Genomic DNA, 27,822 nt, shown 5'->3' with positions numbered 1-27,822 from the left:
CGCCCACTTGTCGTGGGTCATGCGGCCTCTTCTGTTTTGATCAGAAAGCTCGGGCAACCAGAGCAGAGATGACGGAAGACTGGAAGTCTGGGTAACTTTTTCAAGCTGATAACCAGCTTGAGTTTACCTCATTCGTACCAAATAAGGCTGATATAGTCGGGGAAGCTGGCGGCTCTGTGTGGTGTTCGATTCCGGCCGGATGACATGGACATCTCGGCGGAGGGAGAGGCGGAAGAGCGCAGGTGAGTGACAGTCTGGGCCAGGCTGTTTGCCCCGGCTAGTCATGCTAAAAGTGACAGTGATAACATTTAAACCCGTGTACACAACAAGTACGGCTGTATTGAATCCACACCCAATTCGTCAACAAGGAAGACTTGTCGCATTAATATTTAGGGGTTTACAGCTCATTCGTTGTAATATTTTAGAAATGGAGCCAGTTAGCGCGAGCATTGATGGATTAAACCGCTCAGCTAGGGTAAGCTAGCTTGAAAATCAAGATTTGACAGCTTATGAGAAACATGGCTATTTACGAAGGTTGTCAACTTTTTAAAAGCAATTGTTTGACTTTTTAAGGAATTTTTTTATTGTATTTAAATGTATCTTGTGCATTTTTGTTGACTCTGCAGACTAAACGGCGTAATATAAGCTGACTGTTGGTAATATTTAAGCTAGGGCTAGAGCATGCTAACAGTTAACGCTAGCTGTCAATTTATCCTTTGGCTGATGTCAGGATATTTTATAAAATCACACATTATAAACGGAAATTGAAATCCATCGTTGGGTGTAGAAGCTAGAGGCAGAGAAACATAATGACATGTTTAAGCCTTTGCTGACAACACGCTTGTAGGATGAGAAAATGGTGCAGTTTTACAGAGCCTGCTTTCTCACGTTAACTAGTTACTGATAAGCTGAACATGGTTTCCATAATTATTTAAAGATCCTTTTAGTTTATTTAAGATTTAAATGTCAGATTGTATAAACAAAGCTCACTCTAGACTTCTCTTCTGCAACAGAGACGCAATTATACAAACATCAAGGAGAGATAATTATCCCTAACCTCAGTAACCTTTCTGCTACTTGTAGACTTTTACTCCATGAAGTGCTGCTTGTACATTTATAGACACTCATTAGTTAAACTTAACCCAAGTCCCCCTCGCATCTCTCTTGCTGCATGAATGTTTCATGATCTGAAGTATGTGGAGAATGTTCTCTGACGTCCATGTTCCATGATGGTATTAAATAGATTAGCCAGACGGACTGACTCGTGATGCTCCTGCCTGAAAGAGGTCTTAGTTTCTTCACACCTAATGGTCCACACAAACCCCGCACCCCCAGTCTTCATTTCAAATGTCACCTCTCACCAGTGCAGTAATTCAACTGATAATGCACCTTATCCTACAGAATTTGTAACTTTTGTTTATTCCTATGTGGTTTCAAACTGTCTTCTCTGTGCACGTGACAAACTTATCTCATCTCCTCTTATCCTGTCTCATCCTATTAATTTAAGATATGATGTAATATATACTTGGCCCACAATATGATTTTTTTTCAGTTGTAAAAAAAAAATCCAGATTTTATACGGAGACATGAGATTGAAGTAATTCCATAGATGAATATGAGACTTACTCAATAGGACAATTTAAATACAGAATATCCTGTTTCTTCATTTAAAATGGTACAGTTAAATTAATTTCTGTCAAACCAATTCAAGTTGTCCATATTTGTATGGATGTGAAATTTTTAACAGATAATTTTCTTCATTATTTTGCTGCAAGTAATCTTCTTTTAAAGACTAAAGATATAAAACAATTAGAAATGGTGTTTTACTTTGTTCGGCTGCAGGACTGCATTCAGTATTGGACAGGACAATACAGGTCTCTTTTCAACCAATGAATTTTAATGATGCATCACAGCAAACACTGCATGCTGTATTATAATCTTAAAGTTACCAGTTAAGGACCCCACCCAAGAGTGTCAGTACACTCTGACAGAAGATTTTTGTCCTGCTCCTGTGCTACAGTTGTGTGACGAGTTCCTCATATCCTTGAAGCGTTTACTGCTGACTTTGGGGGAAACGGAGGAAGCCCTGAATGTAAGCCTGTGTTGAATAGCGCTAAAGGATTGTGACCAGATTTTTTTTTTAACACTTTAGAAGTAACAGCTTTCGATACCTGTAAGGAAAGGTTTCATGCCCTACACACAGAAATGATAGCTGTTAGAGTTAAGCACATTGTTTGCTGTTTGTTCTATAGAAGAGCAGCTTTGACACTTGTTTTTCCAAATCCTTCATTGCACTGGTGTCCCAGTGTTCACCTTTATGCAGTATTGTTATGGTCCCATAATAGGCAAATCTGTCTGTGTTTTACCAACACACAATTTCCTTTAACCTTGTACACATTTTGTTTATCGGGAGCAGTAGGGCAGTTTAAAGTTAGTCGAGGATGTGGTAAAAATATTTATTGACGGTCAGCACACTCCCACTCATTCTCCAGGTTCACAGTAAATCCAGCTCCTCGTCAGCCAGCTCAACTAAAATGCTGAAGGATTGGTTTTTATTTTCTGTAAGAGTATTGAGTAATGGTCTAAGCCACAGCACAGCTAACACCAGCAATTCTTTACCTCCTTCCTCATTCCTAAACTTCCTCCCTCACCCTGCCTCACTTCACTCCTGCTGTATTGCTTCCTTTACAGGAGGGAGCACTGGAAGCTGCTGTCCAGCCTGAAGACCACAGTGGAGGGGCTCGTATCCACCAACAACCCCAATGTGTGGTCACGTTATGGCGGCCTGCAGCGGCTGCATAAGGACATGAACAACATCCTGAGCCACGGACTGAAGAATGAGCAGGTTAGAGCTCAGGGATACCACTCAATAAGCAGATTATGGTGTTTTCTGTAATCCTACAGTACTACTCTAGTAGAAAACATTAATCAGCAAAATGTGAATGGAGCTGTGAATGCCATGAGAAATATCTATGAGGCCTTGGTAAATAAATAGTTACATTTTAGCTTTTATTGCTTTACCACGGATTTTCCATCTTGTCATCAGGAGGTACTTTACAGTTTCATTTTTCCCTTCCTACAAATTGCCAGTAATCGGTCTGACAGGTTTTCTCACGTGCTTTATCAGCACAGATAGTCATTTATTGTCAACATTGTTCCATCATTATGCTAGTCTTCCCTTTGAAATTAATATACTACCTAAAATACAGGGGACAGGTTTGTGTTTTATTGATGACCATATTCTCTGCCAATGGATCATGCTAGCAGCTGATTTTTTTTTGCAGGTGTACTACAAGCAGAGAGACTACTGGCCCTTTGTGTGGTGTGTACGTTACATCAGCCCCCATCTCGCCTCACATGTTGAACAGGTATGTTTGGTCACTGCCAAATACCATGCAGCATGATCTTTACAGTAAATATTTTCACATCTATGCGGCTCATCAGTCTCTTGAGTTTGTTATGGGAAGGGAGTTTGCCCGTGACCAAACATTGGTACTTTGATTAAGGCTATGCTCATCCTGTCCTTCAGATTCAAATGTTGGTGGTTTAATCTCATTAAAACATATAAGGTTTAGCTTAAACTTAATTTGCATTGCAGTTTGCATTACTGTTTCAAAACTCAGTAATATGGGCAGCTCTTTGCATGATCCTGAGGGTTTTGCTGGTAATCTCAAAATAGATAACAAGGACCAGATAATGTTGGTAGTGTTTATCACTGGAAAACTAATGAGGAAAATTTCAACCCGAAAATCTGAATGAAGCCGTGCCAAGCAGTGGTATAGAGACATAGTAGGTACTGTTTAACCACCTGTATCAGTGATTATTGCTCAACAGGTAAGATAATCAATCTTGAGCAGATGGATGTTGGCAAAGGAAAGTATAAATTATATGATCACTAATGCAGTATCACCTTTGTTGCTCTCAAAGATGAAAGAAAAACAAATTGTTGACGACACCCTTGCTTGGTGAACCACCATTTCACCCTGTGGTTTTTATGCATTTTCTAATTCTGAGTCATCTTGTTGTTCTGCTTTTAAAGCTTTTAAGTTTCTTCATTTACAGCAAATGGAGGTCCGAATATCTGAGCGTAGTAGCGATGCTGGAAATTAGTGGTGTATATTATCCAAGTGCTGTTTAATTCTGTACTTGTCTGAATTAAATCTATAATTGATTTTCAAAGGCCTTTTGTTCTTTTCCAAAAATGTAATCCCATTCTGTTAGGATGCATGATATCTGCATGACATCTGTATCTGCAGATATGGATATTTTTGAAGATATTTACAGCTGATATACTGTATATCAGCCATACATACTGGCGCTATATTTCGTACAGTGCCTTTTAAAAGTATTAATCCCCTTGGATGTTTTACCATTTTATTGTTTTTCAATCATTGTCAACAGAATTGAGTGTTTTTGAATTTTTATTTATTTTATATTTTTTTACAAAATCTTTTTAATGTAAAGGTGAAAATATATTTCCACAGAGTAATGCCAATTAAATAAAAATATGTCATGTAAAATAAGTGGCTGTAAAAATATTCACCCACTTTAAATTGACTGACCTTATTCAACAAAGGTCCAGCCAGTTGGCATGAGTAGACTTACATTTAGAGAAATGGGGACCACCTTAATGCGGTGAATCTGTCTCAAGTAATTGTGGTATAAAGACACCTGTGTCTGGAATGTCCAGGCACTGGTTAATCAGTATTCCTGGCTACCGTAACACCATGAAGATAAAAGAACTCCTTGGCCTTTAATATCAGCAAAATGTACAACTTTATCGTCAGATTTATATAAATTTTAGACTAGGAATTTAGCGGATAAATTGTACAGTACATTACACGGATTGTGTCAGTCAATGTGTTTCGAAGCTTCGAATATAACACATTCCAATTTCTGCTGTTCATGTTGGTAAAAACCCAACACAGCTCACACTGTCAGCTCTCCCTTACAGTCCCCTCTTTCAAGGATTGTGGGTCACAGGATTGTGCAACCACAAAAGAGATTAGGGCTACTTGGAACATAATTATCGTCATTAAACTCACTGTTTCAGACAAACAAGGGCATAAGCATGATGTAATCATCATGTGACAATTTGTGGTCGACATGTCGCTTGTTGTCTCCTACCTTCTTGTATATTTATGTTTATTACTCCTTGTTTGGCTTCTTAATCTCTCTGTTTAACTATGAAGCCATCTATCTGCTTATTCCATCATATCAGACCAGCCTATTAAAGTTTCAGCCCCAGAGTGTGAAACAAAATGATACTTAATTTGGCTGCAAATTTGCATCTTTCTGTGACTATTAAAAGAAAAGAGAACATGTTTGAATTCATTAACATGAGCTTTGATAACAACCAAAACTAAACAGATAAATAGTACTTAACGTGTTAGTTTTAATGTTGGAAAAACAGTAAAAAGTCTGATTCCTTTTTTGTAATGAAATGATCTGTAAAATATACCCTGTTGTTGCACCCTTTTCTCTATTTGCAGTCTGTTATAGCCAACATTTTTGATACATTTGTCATGACCCCCCTCTCCTCCTCGTCCTTAGTTCAGTCACCTGGAGCCCGTTGTCAGCGGTGGGATTAAGAGTGCCGGTGAAAGTTACAAAGCTGAGCGCTGGTTGCTTCACAGTTTACAGGTTCACATGCTCTCAGCTCAGCTGCGACCGCTGCTCAGACATCTGGGACACACACGCAAATACTACAACGGTAGGCCTCAAAATAAACACCCAGTTTGTTAGAGAAAATGTTTATAAATGTGAACTAACAGAAGAGGTAGCAGGAGGACTTCCTCTGCTCTCATTGACTGATCTTTTTGTTCAGTATTTAACCTTCTCTCATTATCTTATCTTCTTCCCCTCTTTGTTTTTCTCATTTTCACCCTCCTCTCTGCTTGTCAGATGACGCGTTTCTGCTGAGCGAGCCGCATGTGACTGCCATGTTTCAGTGTCTGGAGGCTGTGGAGCAGAATAACCCCAAACTGCTGGCTCAAGTAGATACTGTTGGGGTGAGTGTAAAGACATAACTTCGGTGCTTGAGCCATGCTTTAATGGAATCTATCTCACATGATATATTTATTTATCTCATCTGTTGTAGCTCAGCTGTTTGTGTATTTTTATGGATAGTAAAATGATGGTTACAATACTTAAATAGATATGTAGTTTGTGTAAAAGTTCATAAAGTTTTTAAAGGTTTGTTACTTTTCAAAGCCTTTTAAAACTGGTAGAATGATTTTATAAATGATTTAATGCATTGAAAAATCATCTGCTCTATTTCAAACCAAAAACTGAAAATGTCATCATTGTCTAAATTACATAGATATATATGCAACACTGTTGGAAATTCAGGCAGCAATATTTTCACATTTTTTGTGTCTTTTCAGTTGCTGTTGCACTGATATGAAACCAGCATTGACATAGCTTGAATGTAAGCAGTATCACATATAGTTTAAACACTGTTATCATAACAGCCCTGTTGTATTAGTGTTAAAATTCAGATCAGACAGGAACAAAGATGATTTTTCACACTCTGTTAACCAGTGTTGTGTGAGTCACAGCAGGTACTCAAAACCAAGAATTAAATTTAAAAGGCACATTTAATGCAGGACATTTGGGACAAAGTCATCACATTTTTTTTTATCTCTCCTCATACTCCAGCTGTCCCCTCTGAAGGTCCCGCCATGTCTGGGTCTGTTGAAAAGCCAGAGCTTGTGTGTCCTGCCAGGGGCTGGTGGGGCTTGGAGGAGTGCTGACTTGGCTCCCAGAGGAGAACCTCTAAATCGCAGACTCACCACTTCCAACTGCTCCCTCCGAGAAGCAGCCACCACCACCACCAGCCACAACTCTGGGAACTCTACAGGAGCTGGATCCCAAAACAGCTACAGCACAAGTGAGAACAGGGGTGATGTGCAACAAATAGAGTTTCTATCATTTTAATAATGTGCTTTTAATCTGTATTTCCTCTAATTCAGTGCTTAAAGATGTATAGCTAGAACAATTTAGACTGTTTTCTATCAGTTTCATTATAAGCTTAGTCCACATATGGGCAGGTTTTTTTGAAAACTGATGTTTTCCTCCTCTTTTTTCAAACCATTCACAATGATAGATTCTCAAAAACATCTTCCACATGGAAACACACTGTTACTTTTCATACAGACAATGCCATATCAACAGTAGTCTGTCCTTTACTCTGTGGGTGAAGCAGCTCACTGAGAAACGGCAACAATGTCTTTGACAGAAATTTCCTCTTTGTTTCACTGATATAACCATTTTATTTTCGAGTTGTTCAATTATCCCAAACCGTGACTTTTCCAAACCCACTGACATTGGTAGCAGGGTTTAGACAGTGTTTCATGAAGCAGGAGTGACCTCTGTAGTCCATTCAGACGTTGCTGTGAGAGAGCAACTATGTGTGTGTGAGCATGTAAAAAGTCAACTCAGCAATGTTAACTCCAGCACAAGTCTAACATTGTACAGCAGTGACTTAAAACAGAGGAGAAACTGGCATATGGTGTGTGACGTAACAAGCTAAAAAATCAGATTTCCAAGTCTAAACATAAATTTACACAGATTTTCTTAGACTCGGTGCCTTGGAAGAAGTTTTCCAAAAGGTGAGTTTTTGGTGAACTGCACTGTTTGTGATTGTACAAAATCCCCAAATGCACTGAAAAACCTCTGCTTTCAAAACTACCAGCCTACTTGTGGACCAAGCTTTAATTTAATTTTGTGATAGTTTCCAGAGATGCTTACTATATTTTTATCAGGACAGACTTATTCCAAGTTTAACAATTAGACACCATCTTGATGACTTCATATACTTGAAGGGGTAGGGAGACAGATGGCAGGAGTAAGATACCTCCCTATGGAGTCTAGACACTGGTAGTGGTGTTGATGAGGGATGCAGGATCAGATGCGGAGTAGACTTCTGAGGAGCTGGACAGGGACACTAATAAGGTGACTTGAAGGAGGAGGTTGAGGTATGTAGGATGAGATGAACGGAAGACCTCAGGATCTGGCATAGATGCTGATGAACTGAATGGGGGGGTGGCTGGGGTGGAGGGGGGGGTTGCAGTATCCACATTAGAAGGACAGGCTGACTGTGAAAAAGACGACACCATATTTGAAATCTGACAGGTGCATGATGTTTGGACAAATAGGGTTGTGGCAGAATCTGATGAGTTTAGTGCTTGAGAGAGCAAGGGCCCATAGTCAGGTGATCACCAAGGCGGGATGAGGGAAAGAAGGACAGATATGAACAAGTGGTGACAAATGAACAAGTAAGATGCAGTCTTCTTGCTTCTGCTTTTGCTGAGGTCCATTTGTATTTGTATCTGACTATTTTCCAGTTATAAAATCAGGAAGATCAGAGATACGTAAGTTGAAGGTTACACAACACAGTCAAATCTGAATTTTGGCCACAGCTGAGTTTGGCTCAGTATAAGTAACAAAGCCATTCTAGATATTTTTCAGTCAAGTTTCAAATTAGACTTTGGGTGTTTTCTCCTATTTTAGCAAAGGATTTTAAGGTTGTGTGCTGAGTAAAGCAAATGAAGAGAAAATGGTGTCTAATCTGTAATCAGTACATACAGGGTTGGAGGGGGTAGGGTGAGGGAATGGGACTATGAATGCACTACAGTTTGTATGTGAATAGACTGACTGACTTAACTATACAGAGGCCTGATTGTTTGTGGATGGAGTCAGTTATTAAAGAATGTGTTGATGCAGCCTCTGAAACTCAGTGTCCTGAACCAGCTGTGTTCTCTAAAATAAATACGAAAATAGAGGGGTTTGCTCATTGTTAGTTTCACTCATTGTTACTTTTATTGTTGGAATTGTTTTTGTGTCAATATCAGCCTCACCTGATTTTCCCCCTCTGCTGCAGACACTACCTCTACCCCAGCCAGCAGCCTGGGCGCTCCCTGGGGTGTGTCCAGACCGGGGGAGAGCGAGCGGGGTGTGACGCCCCCTCCTGTCCCTCTCTCAGTACCCTGCATATCCCTCACAGAAGCCCCCTCACCCACCTCTCTTCAGCCTGTGGGGGGGGACTCCTGTGATGGCGACTATGACGATGGTCCAGAGTACCTGGCTATTGGTAACTTGGGGCAACGTAGTCGCAGAGACTCTCGTAGCTCCACCCACAGCAGCGAGCAGGGAGAGACCCAGGACCAGTCCCTGCAGCGGGGCCCATTGCTTCCTCCCCAGCCCAGACGCTCATCCTTCTCAGAGGGCCAAAGGGGACCAGGCCGGGGGACCCGAGGACACGCACGCTCATTTTCTGACACAGGGGTCAGTCAGAAACTCAGGAATGGTGAGTGTGGTTGTGGCAGCTAGTATGAAAATAAAAAGCCTACCCAACAAAACACAACAGCATAAAAACTGCTTTGTGCAAGTTCTGAAATCACACTAGAAAAACAGTTGTCTGTAAAATATTGATATATAATTAATTTAAAGCAGCTTTACAGACACAGTGATTGTATGTGTTTGTGGTTCCGTGAGATACAGCTTGACCACACCCTACTGCAAAGATGGTGAACACTTTCTGTCTAACTTTTATTCAGTATCCAGATCAACCTTTATCTCTCTGTTTCACCTTCTTGGCTTAAGGTAACTCTCTCCCCCTCTGCTCTATCTCTCTCTTTTTTATTGTTTATGCGAAGGAGGGGGCCACAGAAAAATCACCATAATAATAGAAGATCCGGTAGCAGGTTGGCAGTGCAGTTCCACTGTGCTCCATCAGTCCCCCTCTCATTTTTTATCCTCTGCATGCAGATGTTCTTCCCTTCTCATTTCAAGTCCTTCAGCTCATAAAATGTGATCTTGGTTGTTGTTTTTTTTTTTATTTCAAGCTCTTCTCATCTGTGTTATTCAGGTCAAATAGATGTGATGATGAGGTGAATGATGTTTTCATTGTGTTGTTTTCAGTTGAGCTCGCAGTTCTCATGGCCTGCCTGTGTTTTATTGGAAAACTTATAAAGTTAATAAGTAGACAATTTATGTCCTTGACTTTATCCTTAATATGTTCGATTTCTTTTCATACCTCCCATCTTTTGTCTCATTTTTAAGCAAATCTATTGTGTTCTTGTATATATTTTTGCAGAATTTGGACAGTACCGTAAAGAAAGTTGCCTATTTTTTCAAGAAAATAATGAAATGGTTATATTCTCATAGATACCACATACTTCATTTTTTTCCTTGAAAGTCATTTTTTTGTTTGTGCATGCAAAACAATCCATCTCCAAAGATTTCATTGATTTTTAAGATGCATAAACACCCAACAGCCCTAAGCTTACTCTGTGCAGAACAATGCATGTTCCCATTCATTCTAAATGATTTGTTTTTTATTTAATCACCTTACTTTCTGCTGAAAAAAGGTTTTAAATTTGGACTTATCATCTCCTAGAATCAGCTGTGGAGGACTCTATGAAGGACTACAGCCCCTTCACCCCTCAGGGCAGTGACGCCAGCACACCCAGCTCCCTCTACATGGAGTCTCGTGAGTTTACTGTTAACAACTATTAAAGACACATTTTACAGTTACATTTTAATAACTGTATACGTGTATATACTACTAAATGAGTACTATTGTAGAAAGAACTGCTCTCATACAGTGATGATTTGGTTGAAGGGACGATTTCAGACACAGATTTGACAGAAAACCCACAGATTTGACAGAAAACCTACTACATATGAGCAGAAGTAGGACAGTAGAGGTTTAGGATTGTGAGACTGATTCATGAACATGACACTCTGGACCTGTAGTCATCTTAAGATTGAATGGTTTTTGTCAATAGAAGAAAAGTTAAGAATTAATTTTTTGTTGCTTTGTTATGACAAGTTTCTTCCACATCATTTGTAGATCTCTTTAAGTTACATTCAAAAGCTAATGAAAACTCAGCAGAAAATACGATTTACATCACTGTCTCTGTATTGTGTGGTTGTTTCATTTGTTTTCAGTTTTAATGTTTTGATGCTTTCAGATGGCTCCCAGTACAGCAGTGTTTCAGATGGGATGTTCAGGAAGCCATCAGAGGGTCAGAGTCTCATCAGCTACCTGTCAGAGCAGGACTTTGGCAGCTGTGCTGACCTTGAGAAGGTCAGAGCGTTGTCCATTTTAACTTATAATAAACACAGACCTCTCAACTCTGATTCTGCACATTAATCATAAAATTGGCACTGCTCAAAATGCTATCATATGCAGATATGAGAACTGATAAATAATTTATTTAAAAAGTGCTGAACTAAGAAAAATTACATAGTTGAAATGATCACATAGCATTGCTCAAAATATGGAATTGTTGCCCTCCACTAGCGTATTAAATGTTCTCCCAATCTTCTTTAGGAAAATGCCCATTTCAGCATATCAGAGTCTCTGATTGCTGCTATTGAGCTGATGAAATACAACCTGCGGCGCCAGGAGGAGGAGGGTGAGGAGGAGGGAGACAGTGACTCTGAGATCCAGCAGCTCAAACAGAAGATCCGTCTACGGAGGCAGCAGATCCGACGCAGTCGCCTGCCGCCTTGTGCGACCTCCCAGCACAGTAAGTGAATAGCGAAGTGTTGAATGGAGAAGTCATTGCCTGAACAGACACATAATGATGCAATCCCTTTCAGTATGGTCATGTGTTACTAAAGATTTTATGTCTATTTGTAATGTTGAGTGCACTCTGGTATGCAAATATTTGATTTATAAGATTTATACTTTCACCAATAGTTGTCCACACATTTCTTTTTAAGGCTGCCTTACTAGGATTTATCGTAAAAATTAAACTGTCAAGACAATCCCTTAGATAAATGGTTATAATATTTCCACGTCTTTCCGTTTATCTAGGCCAGTGTTTTTCAGACTCTTTCCCAATAAAATCAAGCAAATATCTCAAGGCACACCTTTTAATATTTTTTTGCAAAAAAAAGCCTCTAACATGTGTTACAGTGTCTCAAATTAATGTATAGTTATAATATATGGCTGTGCATATGACCTCAAGGCATGCCAGTGTGCCTTGGCACATCATTTAAGAATAACTTATCCAGGCCATGCAAAACAAGACCTGAATAGCCCATAATTGCTGTGATCATGACAACATGCTGACATGCATTGTGCCTTTTGTAAACTTTGGATTCATGTCATGTTCATTTATTTGCTTCATTTGTTGTTTTGACTCTTCTCCACTTCCTCTCTGCAGTTTTCCATTCCACAGACAGCGGAGGTTCCAGGAGGAGCTCTCAGGACTCCTGTCAGGGCCTGTCGGACTCCGGCTCAGCTGAGGAGGTGGAGGAGTGTGAGCTACGAGGTAGAGAGAGGGAATGAGGAAAAGATGATAACCAAAGAAAAAATGCTGTAGGAAAAAAGGACAAAGAATGATTCCTCAATGATTTTTAACTTTTTAAGTGGCTGCCCTTTCTGTGTAGTTGCCCAAATATCCAGTATCATTTTACATGATGATATACAGCTACAACTATGTTCCAGTTAAGACTAAATCTGATCCTCTGGCTGCTCTAAACATTCAGAAATTAAAGTAAAAAATCTGACAAAAAAAGAAGTTTAAAACTGAAAATTCATAGTGGGTAAATTCTGTGCAGGATTCATATTTTTGTATATCATTGAGCTTGATTCTGGTGTGGTCATGATTCATTAAACACTTATCACCTCACTCACTTCATGTTGCTCACTCAGCATGTCACATTTCACCATGGACCATAAAACATGAAAGTACAAAAGCCACACTAGGGTAGTTTGTGATGTTAGTGGCTGTAAAATGTTTTATTAGTGTAACTATGCAGTCTCTACCCACATGTCAGTGCACAGGTCTGTGATGTATCTCATGATAAGATAATTTGACAGGGAGTGTTTGATCTGGGAAAGCTTAAGGCTGTCTGAATCAACAAAATTGATTTCTGTTTGTATGTAGCAAACTCTAACCTAATCACTAACATGTAAAAAGATCTAAATGTATGCTTTGTCACTAACATGGATTATGGGATTTTTCCATGCGCATGCATTTTGAGTATTGGGTTTGTTAATGTTTGTTTAAAGCACTTCTCAGTGCTGCAGTGTGAGAACAGACAATTTATGCTTCCTTGAGGCTGAATAACTGCATGACTTCCACACATATCAGTGGGATGTGATATAAGTTTGCCTGTGACACCGCCACTCTGCTCAGAGGAGGCTCTGGAAGCATCTGTAGTACTGGTGTTGGTCGTGCTGAGTGTTAGTTTCTGTCTCTCAGATGGCTGTGAGGGTCAGTCCCTGCTGGCAGTGTCGCAGAGCGGCCTCTCCCTGTCACTCGCCTCCCTCTTCTCAGGTATCTGCAGGTGGAACGAGTGGGTGGGGCTCCACAGCCTCATGTAGACTGTTTAGTGTGACCACACTCCTCTGAGAGGAAGCTGATAGCTCTGCTCCAAACTGAAAACTTCTGCCATTATGCCCACTAACTTAATGCTGATTTTTTTTTGTTTAATTCTCTCAATTTTTTAGGTTACAACACAAAAAGTTAAAGGCACCAAATATTGGTTAATTCCTTGGTTTTAATGACCAAATAATACAGGAAAACCTCTGCACACTGTTGAAATTGCACCAATATTTTGCAATAATTGTAGTTTTGAAATGTATTTGTGCATTTTAGACGGTACTCTCCGTCTTTTACTTGCTGCAGCTTTAAGTAGCTTCAGTTCAGTACATTCAATGCTGAGCAGTAGCTTTTAGTACGACGGGTAAATGATATACTTTTTATCAAGGCTACTGCAGATGAGGTTATCCAAATATGGACATTTTGATAGAACAATTTCCGGCTTCAGTTCCTGTATATATGATAAACAACTGTTAAAAAGTGGTGCTAAACTGTCCACATGTGCTCGCAGCCTGTAACTGGCTGTCTTTTAAAATTAAAGTCCCTTTGAACTCTTATTTTCAGAATTTAAGGGGGTCAAAACCACTGTGTCACACAACTCTGAATGATTGAAAGCTTAAAGTCAAAAAAAAAAAAAAAAACCTAAGCAGAGCTAGAAACGCTGTAAGTTCTAGTTTGGAGTGGAGTCAGCTGAATCTCATCTCAGCTGATTGACTTGCTTGGCTGTTTGTCTTGTTGCTTGTTGCTGAATTCCCTGGGGGTTTGGAGGTGCCTGTACCCATTAGAGTTTAATGAGGCTTATGGGAGGAGTGTAATTCTACAACTTTAACTGCAAGGTTCAATCCCATTATCAAATCATCCATTAACAACATTTTTCATTTTGTCTTTCGTAATTTCGGTGAGAATGACGTGTGCTTGCTGTGTCATTTCCTTCCAGCTTATCTCCTTTTAAGCTTGAAGTACAGTCAAAAGTTAGTGAAAGCTAATGGCATCCATAAGAAAACAACAGTGATTATTTTATCAGAGGTGCATAGAATGATCTGTCTGAGTTAATGTAAGCATGCATATAATGAAACGTAATAACACATTATGATGGAGTTTGGGACCAGAAATTGCTTCTGACTTTGTCCATTGATTAAAATAGTGCATAACTGGTCTGTCATAGGGAATATATATGTATTTTACTGATGTCTTGTCATGTAAGATTATTGGCTTTATGGAAATAACATTTAATGTCTGTCATGCATAATCAGCCCAATTGATTCATTTAAATTGTATCCATGAACTGAAGTCTTTAACCTAAATCATAATCCAAAGAACCAAAAAAAGATCACAAGTGTGATTGCATTACCGCACTAAAACAACAAATTGATTGCACTTTAACACACAATGAGCTGTTTTTTATGAGCCTCTAAAATCATGTCTGCAATATCAGTCAAACTTAATCCAGAGAAAAGCGTAAATTTCTCTCAACAATCCCTCATTGAAACTGTTTCTGCACATAAACAACAAAGAGTACTTGTTGCACCCTGCAGCTGACTGACTTGCTAATTAATCTTTACAATGCTTTCAAAGAAATGTGACTGACTGCAGGCCAAAAGGCCTCTGAATTATCAAGTGTTTTAATAAAATAAACAGTTTTAATCCTCTGATTGAGGAAAAAAAATGCTTTCAGTCATGCATTAGTCATGCTGGCGACCTCCTGATCTACCAAACTACTTTCATGCTTAATTTCTTTGCTTACTTGTTTGTGATGTGTAACAAACTAATGCAGCTATTCTGCAAGCCATCAGCAGGCTATCTTCTTCTATTTCTGTTAATTTTGTGCCCCTGATTACGTGCCTCATGCAAAAGAAAAATCTTTATAAACCCACTGATTGCTGCTTTGCTCTTGTAGCTCCAACCTGTGGTGAGAAATTGACACAATCCATCCACCAGCCAGCTGCTGGTTCACTTTTTTGACAAATGTGTTCATGATCTAACTCATTCTTATCTGATTATTTCCAATCCTACCATTTTAATTTATCACACAAGAAGAGAAAAGAATCTTATAAAAAATTGACTGGTGGATTAACAGGTCTTTTTCTCCATATCTGACTTTCAATCCGCTGCTAAATAGCTGAAGCTCTCTTACCTATTAGTTTTACTATTCCTGTGTATTCCAGATGCAGACATTAAGCGCAGCATAAGCTCCAGCGGCAGGTCGTTCCTCAGCTCAGAGTCCATGTGAGTAGAAAAATCCACTTCTTGATTCTCTTTATCCATAATAATGACTGCAGTTTTGAGAAGCTTAATAATGCAATGCTTAGAAGTTCATTTGGACCTTTTTAGATGAAAAATACAGTGTGAAAGTAGATGAATAATTTACTCTTAGAGTTTTAACAGTCTGATACAGTCATAATGATATGACTGTATCGGTCCTGTGGATAGCAGCAAACTCCAAAAAAACATGCCCTCAAATATATATTCTGTGTTTTTTTTTATTTTAGTTCCCCATCCTTCCTTCAGTCTAACTCAGCTGAATCAGTAGCGATGGGTTTACTCAGGCAGTTTGAGGGCATGCAGCTTCCTGCAGCCTCAGAGCTTGACTGGCTGGTCCCAGAACATGATGCTCCACAGAAGGTACAACATCTTGTGTACACTCATTTAGCAATGGTATCCACAAACCATAAAGCTGAGTAGCAATGTAGAGCACCCTCTCTTCATCATAGCTCCCCTTGATTCACACAACAAACCTGAACTATTTTGTTTCTCCTAGCTGTTACCCATCCCTGACTCTTTACCCATCTCACCTGATGATGGAGAACATGCAGACATCTACAAGCTGAGGATTCGTGTTCGAGGCAACCTAGAGTGGGCCCCACCCCGACCACAGATCATCTTCAACATTCATCCCGCCCCAAAGTAAGCCCTCACTGGTTTTTCTGTTTGGATCTGTATTTGGTTCTTTTCTTGGTCCTTCATTCTCTTGTTTGTTTATTTATTTATTTTTTTGTTCTGATGGCATTCAGACACAACTTGGCCCTTTGTAAGCATACACAAGTATTTGCCAATGAAATGCTAATCCCATCAGAATTGTTTGGGTGAGTCTGCAGAAGAGAAATAAGGCAGTGCTTTTATGGTCAAGAGGTTAATACACAGCTGCAATTTAATCTCATTACATAACACCTTTTATGACAATCACATGGAGACAGAAAATAAAACCGTTGAGCACATTTTCCAGTCAGGTTCCTCAAAGGAAAAGTCTTCCAAAACAGTCTTGAAAGAAATAATATCATGCTTTACAAATTGGATATATTTTTATAACATTTTTGTAAATTTTTGACAAAGAAAGCAGGGTTTGACATAAAAAGGGTTCATAGCTGTTAGTCAGATGAGTCTAGATGCAGCTCATCATTTCTAAACTTAAGATGCATATCAAGTCAAAGTCAATGTGTTTTCATTTAATAAAGTGAGGGTGACTTTTACTTGTTTTTCATAATAATGTGATGTTTCTGGCTTTTGTTCCAACCCTAACAGGAGGAAGATTGTTGTTTCAAAACAGAACTACCGCTGCGCTGGCTGTGGCACCCGCATTGACCCTGGTATGACCAGCAAATTAGCGATATATTTAAGTGTTTTTGATGTTTTAGCATTTCAACATTGTTCAGTGAGTCAAACCGTTAAAACACATTTTTATTTATGGTTTAATTTTTGTTCAAGTGTAAGAGTTTTCCCATCTTCATTCCTTTTAAATTTTAAAATGCGATAGAATATCTGTATTTTATCTCCCCTTTCGTACTACTATTCAGATTTCTCACCTTGTGTTTCTGCTGCCTGTCCATGCTTCAGATTATATCAAACGACTGCGTTACTGTGAATACCTCGGCCGTTATTTCTGCCAGTGCTGCCATGAGAACGCCCAGGCGGTGGTTCCTGGCAGAGTTCTGAGGAAGTGGGACTTCAGTAAGTACTATGTCAGCAACTTTGCCCGGGATCTGCTGAGCAAGATTGCCGGAGACCCCTTGTTCAACCCCAATGACATCAACAGCGGCCTGTACAAGAAAATCAAAGCTCTAGAGGCCGTCAGGGTGAGTAAAGCTAGCATGGGGAGGGTTAATCAGAATATTCTGTTTATTCCATCAACTGGGGGAGGCCAACTATATTGAATATTTGCATTTTTTGAGTTAGCAGCTTATGAAATAGATAAAATTGTATTTACAAAGCCACTGTGGGCAAAAATGTTCCTCTGTGTTTTCTAAGCATTAAATATCCTAATCTTAAAAGGTGACACTGACTGTTTGCTGCTAAAATTACTCAAATGATCTGTATGAAGGTCAGAAAGAAAGGGGCCATTCATTCCCATGTAAACAAACAGTCAGGTGAGGTGAAAGAGGACAATTAACCTTCTTAGCCATTTTAACACATGACTCTCAAACACATGAAGTATCTCCAGTACAGTAATTTAATCACAGGAATTCTTTCAGGGGAGTTACAGGAGGAATATTTTTTCTGTGCTCAAGTTTAGATTCTTTAACAAGATCGTTTTCATTTTTTTTTTTATTAGGGACTGCTTCTTTTTGCAAGGACTGAATTAAATGTTTTGAATGCAGAGATACTTCTACCTATTTTCCAACAGGAAGGAGAAAAGTTGGGTAACTGTCACTTAAGTTAGCAGGATGAGATGCTGAATATTTAACTTTCTAACAGCACAAATGCTGTTAATAGGATATCTAACTGCCCACAGTGTAGTAGGTGGTTTGATTTCAGTCTCAATGTCTTGGGTAGGAGTGTCCCCAAACTAAGGATTTACTTATTCAATTTTAATTGGTCAGATTTTGCCTATAGTCAACTACTTGTCAAATCTTTTTCTCTCACTTGTTTTACCGCTTATTTATCTATGTTCTCAGTTGTAACACAACAGATGAACCACACATTAAACCGTCTTCCTGACTCCCAAGTAACATTTTTATTGTGAGACAGGACATGATTCATCCTTTTTTTACTCTAAGTCTGCATCATGGTTACTTTATAGCAATATTATTCATGCGCATCTACAATACAGAAGGCCCATCGCTAAAAGTGAAGAACAAAAGCCAGACTTCTTTTGTTTTATCTGTAATCCACACAGAAACCACAACATTAGACGTACCCAAATTTCAGAATGCTGTTGCCCAATTTGCGACCTAAAAGTTTCCTGGGACCCTTGTACAACCATAACACAAGACTCAAATATTAACCTTTTATTTATCATACTTTTGTTTCAAACAATGAATTTCAATACAGATGCTTTGCTTTCAGATACATTAACATCAGGCACCTGCAAAGTCAATTAAATTTTCTTTTTTATTTCTTGTATTTATTTTCCGTCAAGAACAGTACAGCATAGATATTTCCTTCTTTTCCAGCCATATAGGCATTCGTACCCATCATATTAAACCATTCAGCATGTGGGTCTTCAATTTTATTTTGGAATCTTTATATCTGTAAACAAACTTTGTGGCCCAGCAAATTCTTCTTAAGTAGCATTAATGTCTCCATAGATGCTGATAATTTTTTAAAAGGAAGCTAGCGGCATAGCAGAGTGGTTAACAGTCAATCAAATACCAGTTAAACTGTGAAACGGGTTGTATACATCAGACAAAATAAATGCTTAAAGAGCGATGTTGATTAAAACTTCTGGCTGTGTTTTGTTACTTCTAAATTTTTAAAAATAACATAATCAAGCATTTTGTTTATTTGAAACATGACTTTCTTTCTTTAATTTTTTTTGTCATTGTAAATGACCTCTTGCAGCCCACCTACAGTACCTCTGGGGGGCCCTGGCCCACTCTTTGGGAAGCAGTGAACCAGATGATCAGATATCAAAAACTTAAAGGCCACTGTCAGTTAATTATCAGAGTGACAAATACTACCAATACAAAGTAAATCTTTGAATAACATGCAGGCTTACATGTTCTCTGGTTTTAATTTCTTGGTTATGAAAACATTTTTTCCCATGTAGTGCAGCGGAATGGCAATGCAAAGCAGAATAAAAAGATAATAAAAATTTTGGATTATTTCTAAATGAACACAACCAATTGAACTTTTGAATGGAAAAATGCAAGAGTGATTACCAGTTTAATGAGTTTAATAGTTCAGTTGGATTCAAAAGTCTTAACTACAGACTTAAAATTATTCAGAGTCGCTAAATTTTGCAGTTTAAATTTAGTCAGCAGATTGATCCAAGCAAAAGGTGCTGAGAACCTAAAAGCCTTCTTTCACAGCTCGGTTCAAACTCGGGGAACAACTAACTGCATAAAGTTCAACAATCAAAGATTGTGTAATCCAAGGATTTAAAAAACATATGAGCATAGCCTATATGAGGGTCGATGTGCATAAATGTTTTAAGTTAGTACTGATAGGCCTTTTACATTAGTGTGTGGATGTGATAGTGTCTGAGAGCTTTAAGTAGTCGGAAAACTTGAAGATGACTTTATAAGATAACTTAATTTGCCTTTTACTTTCCTGTTTCTTTTGCTTGTATGGATTTGTAAGGCTATTTGTTTCCGTCAGTAATTATGTAAGTAACACATTTCCTTTATCTTTTTGTTTTGTTATTTAGGTTTTGAGGGTGCAGCTATTTCACATGAAAAACCTCTTCAAGACGTGCCGCTTTGCAAAAGAGTAAGCCTGCACGTGCATGTCTGTCAACCTTACAGCTGTATAACCATTTTTGTGCCTTGTATTCTTTGTTAAAAGGCACTGTTACTGTTACTACTAGTGATTTATCTGTGCATACTTCAGGGTTCTGGACCAGTTTGACACCCTTCCTGGTCACCTAACGGAGGACCTCCACCTCTTCTCCCTCAACGACCTCACTGCTGTACGTAATGGAGACCTGGCTCCTCGAATGAAAGAGCTGCTTAAACTTGGTACCATACACGCAGCTGGCTGTGTGGTAAGATCCCCTCTTAACTCTCTCCTCTACCATCCTCTTTAAAGGCATCATTTTCTGTCAACAGAACCAGGACTCATGATTCATATTCTCTTTATTTTCCCTCAGTGGGAGATTAGTTTCATCTTCTTTCTCTCTCCATTCTTTCTCAGCTGTGCCAGGCCAAGGGCTTTGTATGCGAGTTCTGCGGGAACGACAAAGACATCATTTTCCCCTTCCAGCTCAACAAGTGCCAGCGCTGCGAAGGTGAGCCCTCTCAGCTGGTGGCAGGCTTGGGCGGCCCTCGAGCCCCCTCCCCCCGCCCTGCCATTCAGCTAACCTGGAGAGACTGGAAGATCTCCAAACCTCGTAGACTTGCCAGGCTCCTCTTGAGAGACAGGAGGGAGGGGGAGGGAGGGGAGGAAGGTTTAGAGGTTGCTGTGGATCAGGGGGAGAAGAGTGAAGAGGAGGAAAGGTGGGAAACAGCAGAGGAGGGGCAAGGAAAAGGGAAGATATTTCAAGCCTTAAACCCGGTTAATTTGATGAAAGCTTTCTCCTGGAATAAAGGCAGAGAGGAGGAGCAGGAGATGACAGGAGGGACAGAATCGGAGAGAGAGGAGGAGACAAAGTATGATAAAGAAGAGGAGGGAGACAGCGGTGAGCAGGGGGAGGTTTTTAGCAAAGGAGTAGCAACAAGTGAGGAAAATGTGCATGTAAGGAAGGAGAAAGTCAACTTTTTAAAAGTTCTTCATGTAAATAGACTCAAGAAAAGTGCATCTGAGAGTGAAACTGGCAGTAGCTTAGAAAGTCTAGAGGAAATAGGCCAAGAGAGGAAAGGACGTGGGAAGATATCAGGATTAGCTAGTCTTGCCAAAGGTTTCTCAAAAAGAGAAAAAGAAGGGAAGACAGAAGTGAAAGCAGAGACAGAAACTGGATATTTAGAGAAAGCTACAGTCACTGAAGAGGAAACAAAGACTAGGAGAGAGGCTATAGAGGAGCATGACATTTCAGACCAAAGCCAAATTCAGGCAGATAAAACTGAAAAACCTGGTTCAGAAAATGCAGAGAAATTTCCCCTCATGAAATTATTTAAACCAAACCAGCTGTCATTCTCTAAAGAGAGGGGCAGGAGAGAGGAGGACAGCAGTGATGGAAAAAGAGAGATTGACACTGAAAAGGAAGGGCAACAAGACTCAGCTGTCATAAAACAGACTAACTGGAGGAGTCGTAAAATGCGCAAAGCAAGGAGGGTAACCAGAGGCAGGAAGACGAGGGAGGGAATGGACAAAGAGAGCAGGAGTGAGAGAGATGAGGAAGATTCATAAACTAAGAGGAGCTTTATGGAGCTTTATTTACAGCATTTTAAGCTGCAGATATCTGCTGGATAAAATAGTAGCTTTTAACCTCTACATAACTCTACTTTAGAGTTATCTGAGGGCTTTGGGGACTTATTTAATCATTTAAACCTGAATAGTTTTTAAGTTTTACAGAGGCTTTACCCTTTATAATTTGTCACAAGTGCCTATAGAAGGAAGATATCAAGTATTTTCCTTGCAAGGCTGCACTATGCTGGACATATTTGGTAAAAAAAAATATCTCATATATATATATATATATATATATATATGGTTAAAAACCAAAGTATACAAACATCATTTAGTTTACAAGGGGCTGTGCTGCACTAGCTGTATATTAAACTGACAATGAGAATTGTACCATTTTTTCAGCTTATTTGTGTGATTCACAAATGTTTAATTTTCAAGAGTTTAAAAACAGAGTGGCCTTTCAGTTATACCTATCCCCTTTCTGTCCACTTTCTTAATTCTAACTTTTCTCACTTCTGTTTAGTGAACACTTTTTTCCTTCACTTGTTCTCATTTGGTCCTGGGTTTTCTTGTACTAGACTGGCGTTGGTATGTCAGATGTTTGCATGGTTTCACAGCTGGTGGAGGGTTTATTGGCAGCTGTTTGGTGGTGGAGGCCTGAAGCTTTGATTTTTCAGGTGTTGCTGTTTAAAGCTTGGTGATGGATTTTGAAGCTGTTTTTCAGAGGTTTTCTCTCCTTTTCTCTGAGCTTTTGTGTTCGCCATGCAGGGTGGCAGTTATTCTACAGGGGTGTTGCACTCATAAATGTTTACCTTCAGTTTGCCTTGGTCATGCATTTCAGCTTGGATGTAGCATATGCAGTTTGAGTCTAGCTATTTTAGTCTCTCCAAACACTTGGAGGTGTCTGCCATTACTGTAAACCCATCATTAGCTTGGCTGGTTGCACCTTTTGGTCAGTCTTTTTCACTGCAAAACCTTGAATCTAGTAGGTGTATTTGATTGATTTCTAGTTGAAATACAGGTACCTCAGTTTAAGTTGCATTCACCTGGTCAATCCAGATAAAGATCTAATATTAAAAAATAAAGCCAGAATTGTCAGTGATTACTGAAAAATCTACCAGCAAACAATGTCTACAAACTAGATGTAATTTCAAAATTAGTTAATACAGCTCATGTCTTTCATTGTGGTGTTGATCTGGAGTTTTTGGCTGAATGATTCTTGTACAAGTTATAATGTTTAAAAACAGATGTTTACAATGTGCTTTGACAAAAAAAAAAAAAAAACTAAGGAAAGGTATTGTAAAATAACATAAGTGTCCATAGTAGGGTGTCCATAGTAGGGCTTAACAGTTGGGGAAATGATCTAATTGTGATTTTTTTTTTTTGTTTTAATCCCCAGTATTGCAATTGCGATTTAATAAGCGATTATTTTTTGTATCCCTCATCTTATGTATTTCTCAACAATCAAGCAATAAATAATTCTATATTATGACAAACTAGGAATGGACAATATTATTGGCCTGATATACTGTATCAAAAAGTGAAATATCGGTATTGGCTGATAAGAAAATTTCTGCTAATATTTACAGCCAATATTTCAGGTGTAAATAAAAAAAATCTGCCTGTGAGTATGAGATTGGAATGATTACAATTATAAATAAATGACAATGTGAATGGAGATATAAACAAAATGAAGATTAAAACCATTAGTAGATATAAAAAAGTCATTAAGTCCCTGTAAAGTGAAATCCAAACTGTGTGTCTTAACACACTACATATGTTGGAATAAGGTCACTGTAAACATGTGAAAACACTGAGATTTATGTGTGACTGAATTTTTGATTTGGACCGTTAGAAAGTTGTTCACCTTTTTCCTTGCTGGATTCACTTGGAGCATGACATCACCAGTTTTGATGGGGAAATACCCCACCTCCCTAACGCCACAATGATCCAAGAGCAGTTCATCTCAGTACAGTCTGTTGTTAGCTGATGTCACTGCCTTCATTGAAAGTTAATAGCCAACTAAATGCTGCGTTTCTGTTCATTGTAAGGTAAATTCGCCATATCTATCGGCCACAGTGGCCTACAGGTCAAGAAAAGTATCATAAGAGATTTGTACCAGAAAACAGTAAATGAAATTATAAACTTCTGTCTCTCTGTTCTAGCAGCTACGCTTTGATCAAAAATGGTTTTTTTTTTATGTGAGAGGATGGTATTTCTTGTGAGTGGGTGTGGCTTCAGTTCATTTAACTGACATGCCCACACCATCCTAGAGCAGATTTTACTGCCTCATTTTTCATGAATTTGGAACTTAAATTTGTAAACTTAGAGATATTTTTCATGAATTCAATTTAGCCAGTTAGTTCATAACACAGTGGCTTGTCATCCATCAAACCTGAAATAAAGATTTTTTTTTGTCACATTACAGGGACTTTATAGAAAGATAACTGCAGAATATCTAATAGGAGTCAGGAACATTAAAAAACAAGAGCAATGAAACAAATTTAAGAAAATGAAAAATTAAAGATCTTTTTAAAAGGGGATTCACATCACATTTAAACAAGCCTGTTAAATTGAGATTAAAGAAGAGATTTTTATAGAAGTTGCTGATTCTGCATGCATTATCTCCTCAGGCAGGTCATCCTAAAGTCATATGGTCCTGACAGCAAAAGCAAAATGCATACGTTGTTTTACGAGAAAACTGACACACACTTGCATAGATCTGGGCTTTTGCAGTGTTTTTAATATCAAAGACAGACGTGCTTTTTTTGTAGCTTCTTCAGCTTTGCAGGTAATGTTGCCTGGCTCTGCACCTTAGACTTCATAGCCTGTTTTTGGCCATTTTTATTTTGTTTTATTTCAGGTGTTTGTTGAAGGAAGTCTTGCATACGAGGTGTTTTGTAGTTGTTTAAAAGAGTGAATGTGTAATTTTTTGCCTTTAGTTTCTATTACATCCAACTGCTATAATTTAATTTTATGTGAACATGAAATAAACTTTATTTTTAAATTGGACTTGCCTGTCATTTCATCAGTCTGTCATGATTATTATTTTTTTTTTCATCAGCAGCATAATCATTTAGTCAGTCATTGCCTATTGGAGCACATTAGTGGAGATATAAGAGTCTAATAGCTCTCTAGTGTCCTCTCTTGGAGGACTGGGATGAGTCTAAACAGGTTCAGGGTGTGGTGTATGCTTCCTGGGAAATCAGCTCTCTCTCTGCTGCTTCCTCCTGACTTCTGCCATGCTGCCTCTTACTTCTTTGTCTTTTATACTCCGGTCGTCCTACCACCTCCCTCAGGTCTTACTGTGATTGGCTGTTTTGTTGACACCTCTTGACAAACTTGTTCTACTGGTTTGTGAATATGCGGCATTGTTTGGTTTAGCTGTTAGGAGCTGCTCTGCTTGAATCCTGTTATGCTCCTTTCTTTGTGTGGCACATTTTGTGACTCTGACTCTTGTGATTTCTGTCTCTTATTTTCCCCAGAGTGCCACGCGTGTTACCATCGCAACTGCTTCCGGGTAGGTAAAGAATGTCCTCGTTGTCAACGATTGGCAGAGCGGAGGGAGAGGATGGCACGCAGAAACATGGAAGAACAAGAGGATGAGGGAGGTGGGAACTCGTGAGGACCGGAGACAAAAGATGACGAGCACAACGCGACTATGATTGTAGTGACAGACCACCTCTCTTTTTACGTTCCAGTCCTCTCAGACCTGGGTAACAATATTTGTCTCAAACAAATAATTTGATCTACAAAGATTGCCACAAGGGCACTTTTTTCTACATCAGTTGTGTTAGTTTTACATCATCAGCTGCGTTAGGTTGAAGCAAAGCCCCTTTCACACCTGCACTTAACTGTCTGTGTGGGGATCATTTAGGCTTTGTAATTTACTAATCAAGATTTTTACAGGAAACATAACATTAAATAATCTGTATTTCTCTTTAATTACACACTTATCCTTAATATTGTATTCAGAAATCATTCATTCATATCACCTTTTTGAAATAATTTACAATTTGATATTCTTACCGAACAGCAGTATCAAAAAGTCTGTAGTAGACAAGTAAATATCTCTTTGTTTGTTTTCCATTTTAGGCAACTTTTTGAGTGGCTCTCCCAAAAGAAATCTGAGAGTGAATGACAAAACTTGTCTGACTTATCTGGATATTTGTTGCTTGCAAAATCAGAAAAGGGTGTGAGATCATCCCAACATCATAGCACTTTGTCTTTGGTTGTTAAAACTACTAAAGCTCTGATTGAAGTAGATCAGATAATGAAGCGTGTGCACAGATTTTTAAACCCAGGTTTGATATTCCTCCTTCCTACGATTGCAGCTTCTGCTTCAACTCTGTTGATTTTAATGGCTACTGGCTTAGCTGACGTTTGTTTTTGTGACTTATAATGGCAGAAACTGTTTAAAAAGCAAAAATTTAGTAAAATTTTATGATGTGAGAGATTTTCAATGCAGACACTGTATTTGAGTTTTATTATTATTTGAAAATATTTGGTAATCCTCTCTTGCTCCTGCCTGTTTTCAGTATTTTTTACATTGTTTTAGCCATGCTGATGTGCCTGTGGGACCAGTGAGCTTAGACTGGTAGAGCTAGCGGAGTATCATTGGAGAGTTTAATTTATAGAAGTACTGGACTCAGAGAGAGGGTGTTAAAGCAAGTGTTGCAGCTGTTTTTAATGAAGCTGAAGATGCTCCTTCTATGTGCTGCTTTGAGTGATTGGATGTATGAGTGTGTGGTTACTAGAAAAAGCTTTGTGAATAAGAGTGTATGCCTATGTGTGCACATGTCTACCTGCTGTACAAGCAGCCATGCACAAATGGTTTGCACCAGCCTAATCAGCACTTGCCTGTTTTTCTAACATTGTGAATGGACGAAGAGAGAGAGAAGTCGAGTTGATTGCACTGATTTATTCTGTTGTTGTTGGAGGGGCGAGTTTGGGACGTCACTTTGGAGATTCTTTTGTGTTCATAAATCACAACAACAGTGAAATGTTACCGTTTCGTCTATGAAGATCCTGTCACCTGGGTTGCACTGTATTGTAAAGGGTTTCAGTCCACAACAAGAGAACCACAGTCTTATATTTAGAGAAAATAAGTTTATACATCATTGCTTGGACTGAAATTCTTTTTTAAGTGGGTATTCTTCTCCAACATATCTCATAATACATCAAGAACAGTGGTTCCCAACCTTACTGACTTCTTTAAAGGATTGATTTGATAGTTTGGAAAATACTTATGATAAATGATTACCTTAACTTAGCGTAAAGGCTGGGAAAAGCAAGCCTGGCCCTTTACTGCCTCTACTGCAGTCACAATACTTCACAAGTGTATCCTGTGTGATTTATTAAAAAAACTGGCATGTTTACTTCATCACAGCACAAAGAATCATTGGAACATATTTCCTCAAAAAATGTCAAACTATTCCTTTAAAAGCATTTACACATGGCACTTATTTCTTGTACCCTTTTTCTTTTAGGAGTTTTGTAAAAGCCAATAGATCTATCACATGAATTAAAGGAATACAGGACAAGTGCTTTTCCTTAACATTTAGTCACTTTGTTTTTTGGTCTTGAATTATCAGGTGCTAAACTTAAATTGAATTTTGGGCCCTTTTAGCAGGGAACCACTTCACATTTTAGAGACACCTCTGTTACTGCCTTCCTGTACTTTTTAAGAGCTCAACAAGGCTAATTTTACTGCAAGGGCTTGGTGTCAGTTGTTTTAAGAGTGTCTCTGTCTTGAATTAGATTCTCGGTTAGAATATATGAAGTGCACTCATAGATAATAGCCTAAAGGAATCAACCCACAGATGTATTCAAACTAACGTGAACTTTGCTCATGACTGTAACATTGACTTAATAATGGATGAAGCTCCAGAGGACATTATATCCATTAGAGGCTATGCTTTATGTCAGTCTGTAATGCGATGCAACTAAAGCAATAAATATCACATTCATCTCCTTGAGTCCTGGCAAAGTTACAAACTGCACCCATAAGGCGGCTCTTAAACGAAACGCTGAAGTTTTGTAGCTCCTGAACAAAGTGACGCTCATCGCCTCATCCGCTCAGCAGAGTGTTTGTCCTTAGACTGCCTTTAACATGGAGGCGTGTGGAGATTTAAAGTGCACTAAAGTGTCTGTTATTAAAAGTTTTAATTTCCTTTATTTTGATTATTATTATAATTTGTATGAATTTGCCTTTGTTCTGTGATTATGTTGACAATAAAAGACTGGCTAGACTGTT

At 38.7% G+C, this 27,822-nt stretch overlaps 1 protein-coding gene across 3 annotated transcripts; it reads left to right on the top strand.

Annotated features, from left to right (window-relative positions):
• Positions 1-27,822, top strand: rubcn (rubicon autophagy regulator). Of its 3 annotated transcripts, XR_005992075.1 has the most exons (22): positions 1-242; positions 2,692-2,845; positions 3,285-3,368; positions 5,554-5,713; positions 5,905-6,011; positions 6,661-6,892; positions 8,885-9,310; positions 10,403-10,495; positions 10,980-11,095; positions 11,342-11,540; positions 12,183-12,290; positions 13,227-13,301; positions 15,512-15,572; positions 15,836-15,968; positions 16,105-16,250; positions 16,866-16,930; positions 17,178-17,416; positions 19,930-19,991; positions 20,112-20,265; positions 20,415-20,508; positions 25,052-25,282; positions 25,662-27,822. XR_005992075.1 is itself a non-coding variant. In XM_041790840.1 (21 exons), the coding sequence occupies exons 1-21, from the start codon at positions 205-207 to the stop codon at positions 25,189-25,191; spliced, it is 2,886 nt and encodes a 961-aa protein (XP_041646774.1). In that variant the 5' UTR covers positions 1-204; the 3' UTR covers positions 25,192-27,822. The 3 variants fall into 3 exon arrangements, 2 of the variants coding, with proteins under 2 accessions (XP_041646774.1, XP_041646775.1); XM_041790840.1 differs by having other exon boundaries at positions 25,052-27,822; XM_041790841.1 differs by lacking the exon at positions 13,227-13,301 and having other exon boundaries at positions 25,052-27,822.

This window comes from Cheilinus undulatus, linkage group 7, assembly GCF_018320785.1.
Source record: "Cheilinus undulatus linkage group 7, ASM1832078v1, whole genome shotgun sequence".
Lineage (NCBI taxonomy): Eukaryota > Metazoa > Chordata > Actinopteri > Labriformes > Labridae > Cheilinus > Cheilinus undulatus.
This window is presented reverse-complemented; position numbering and strand designations above follow the sequence as displayed.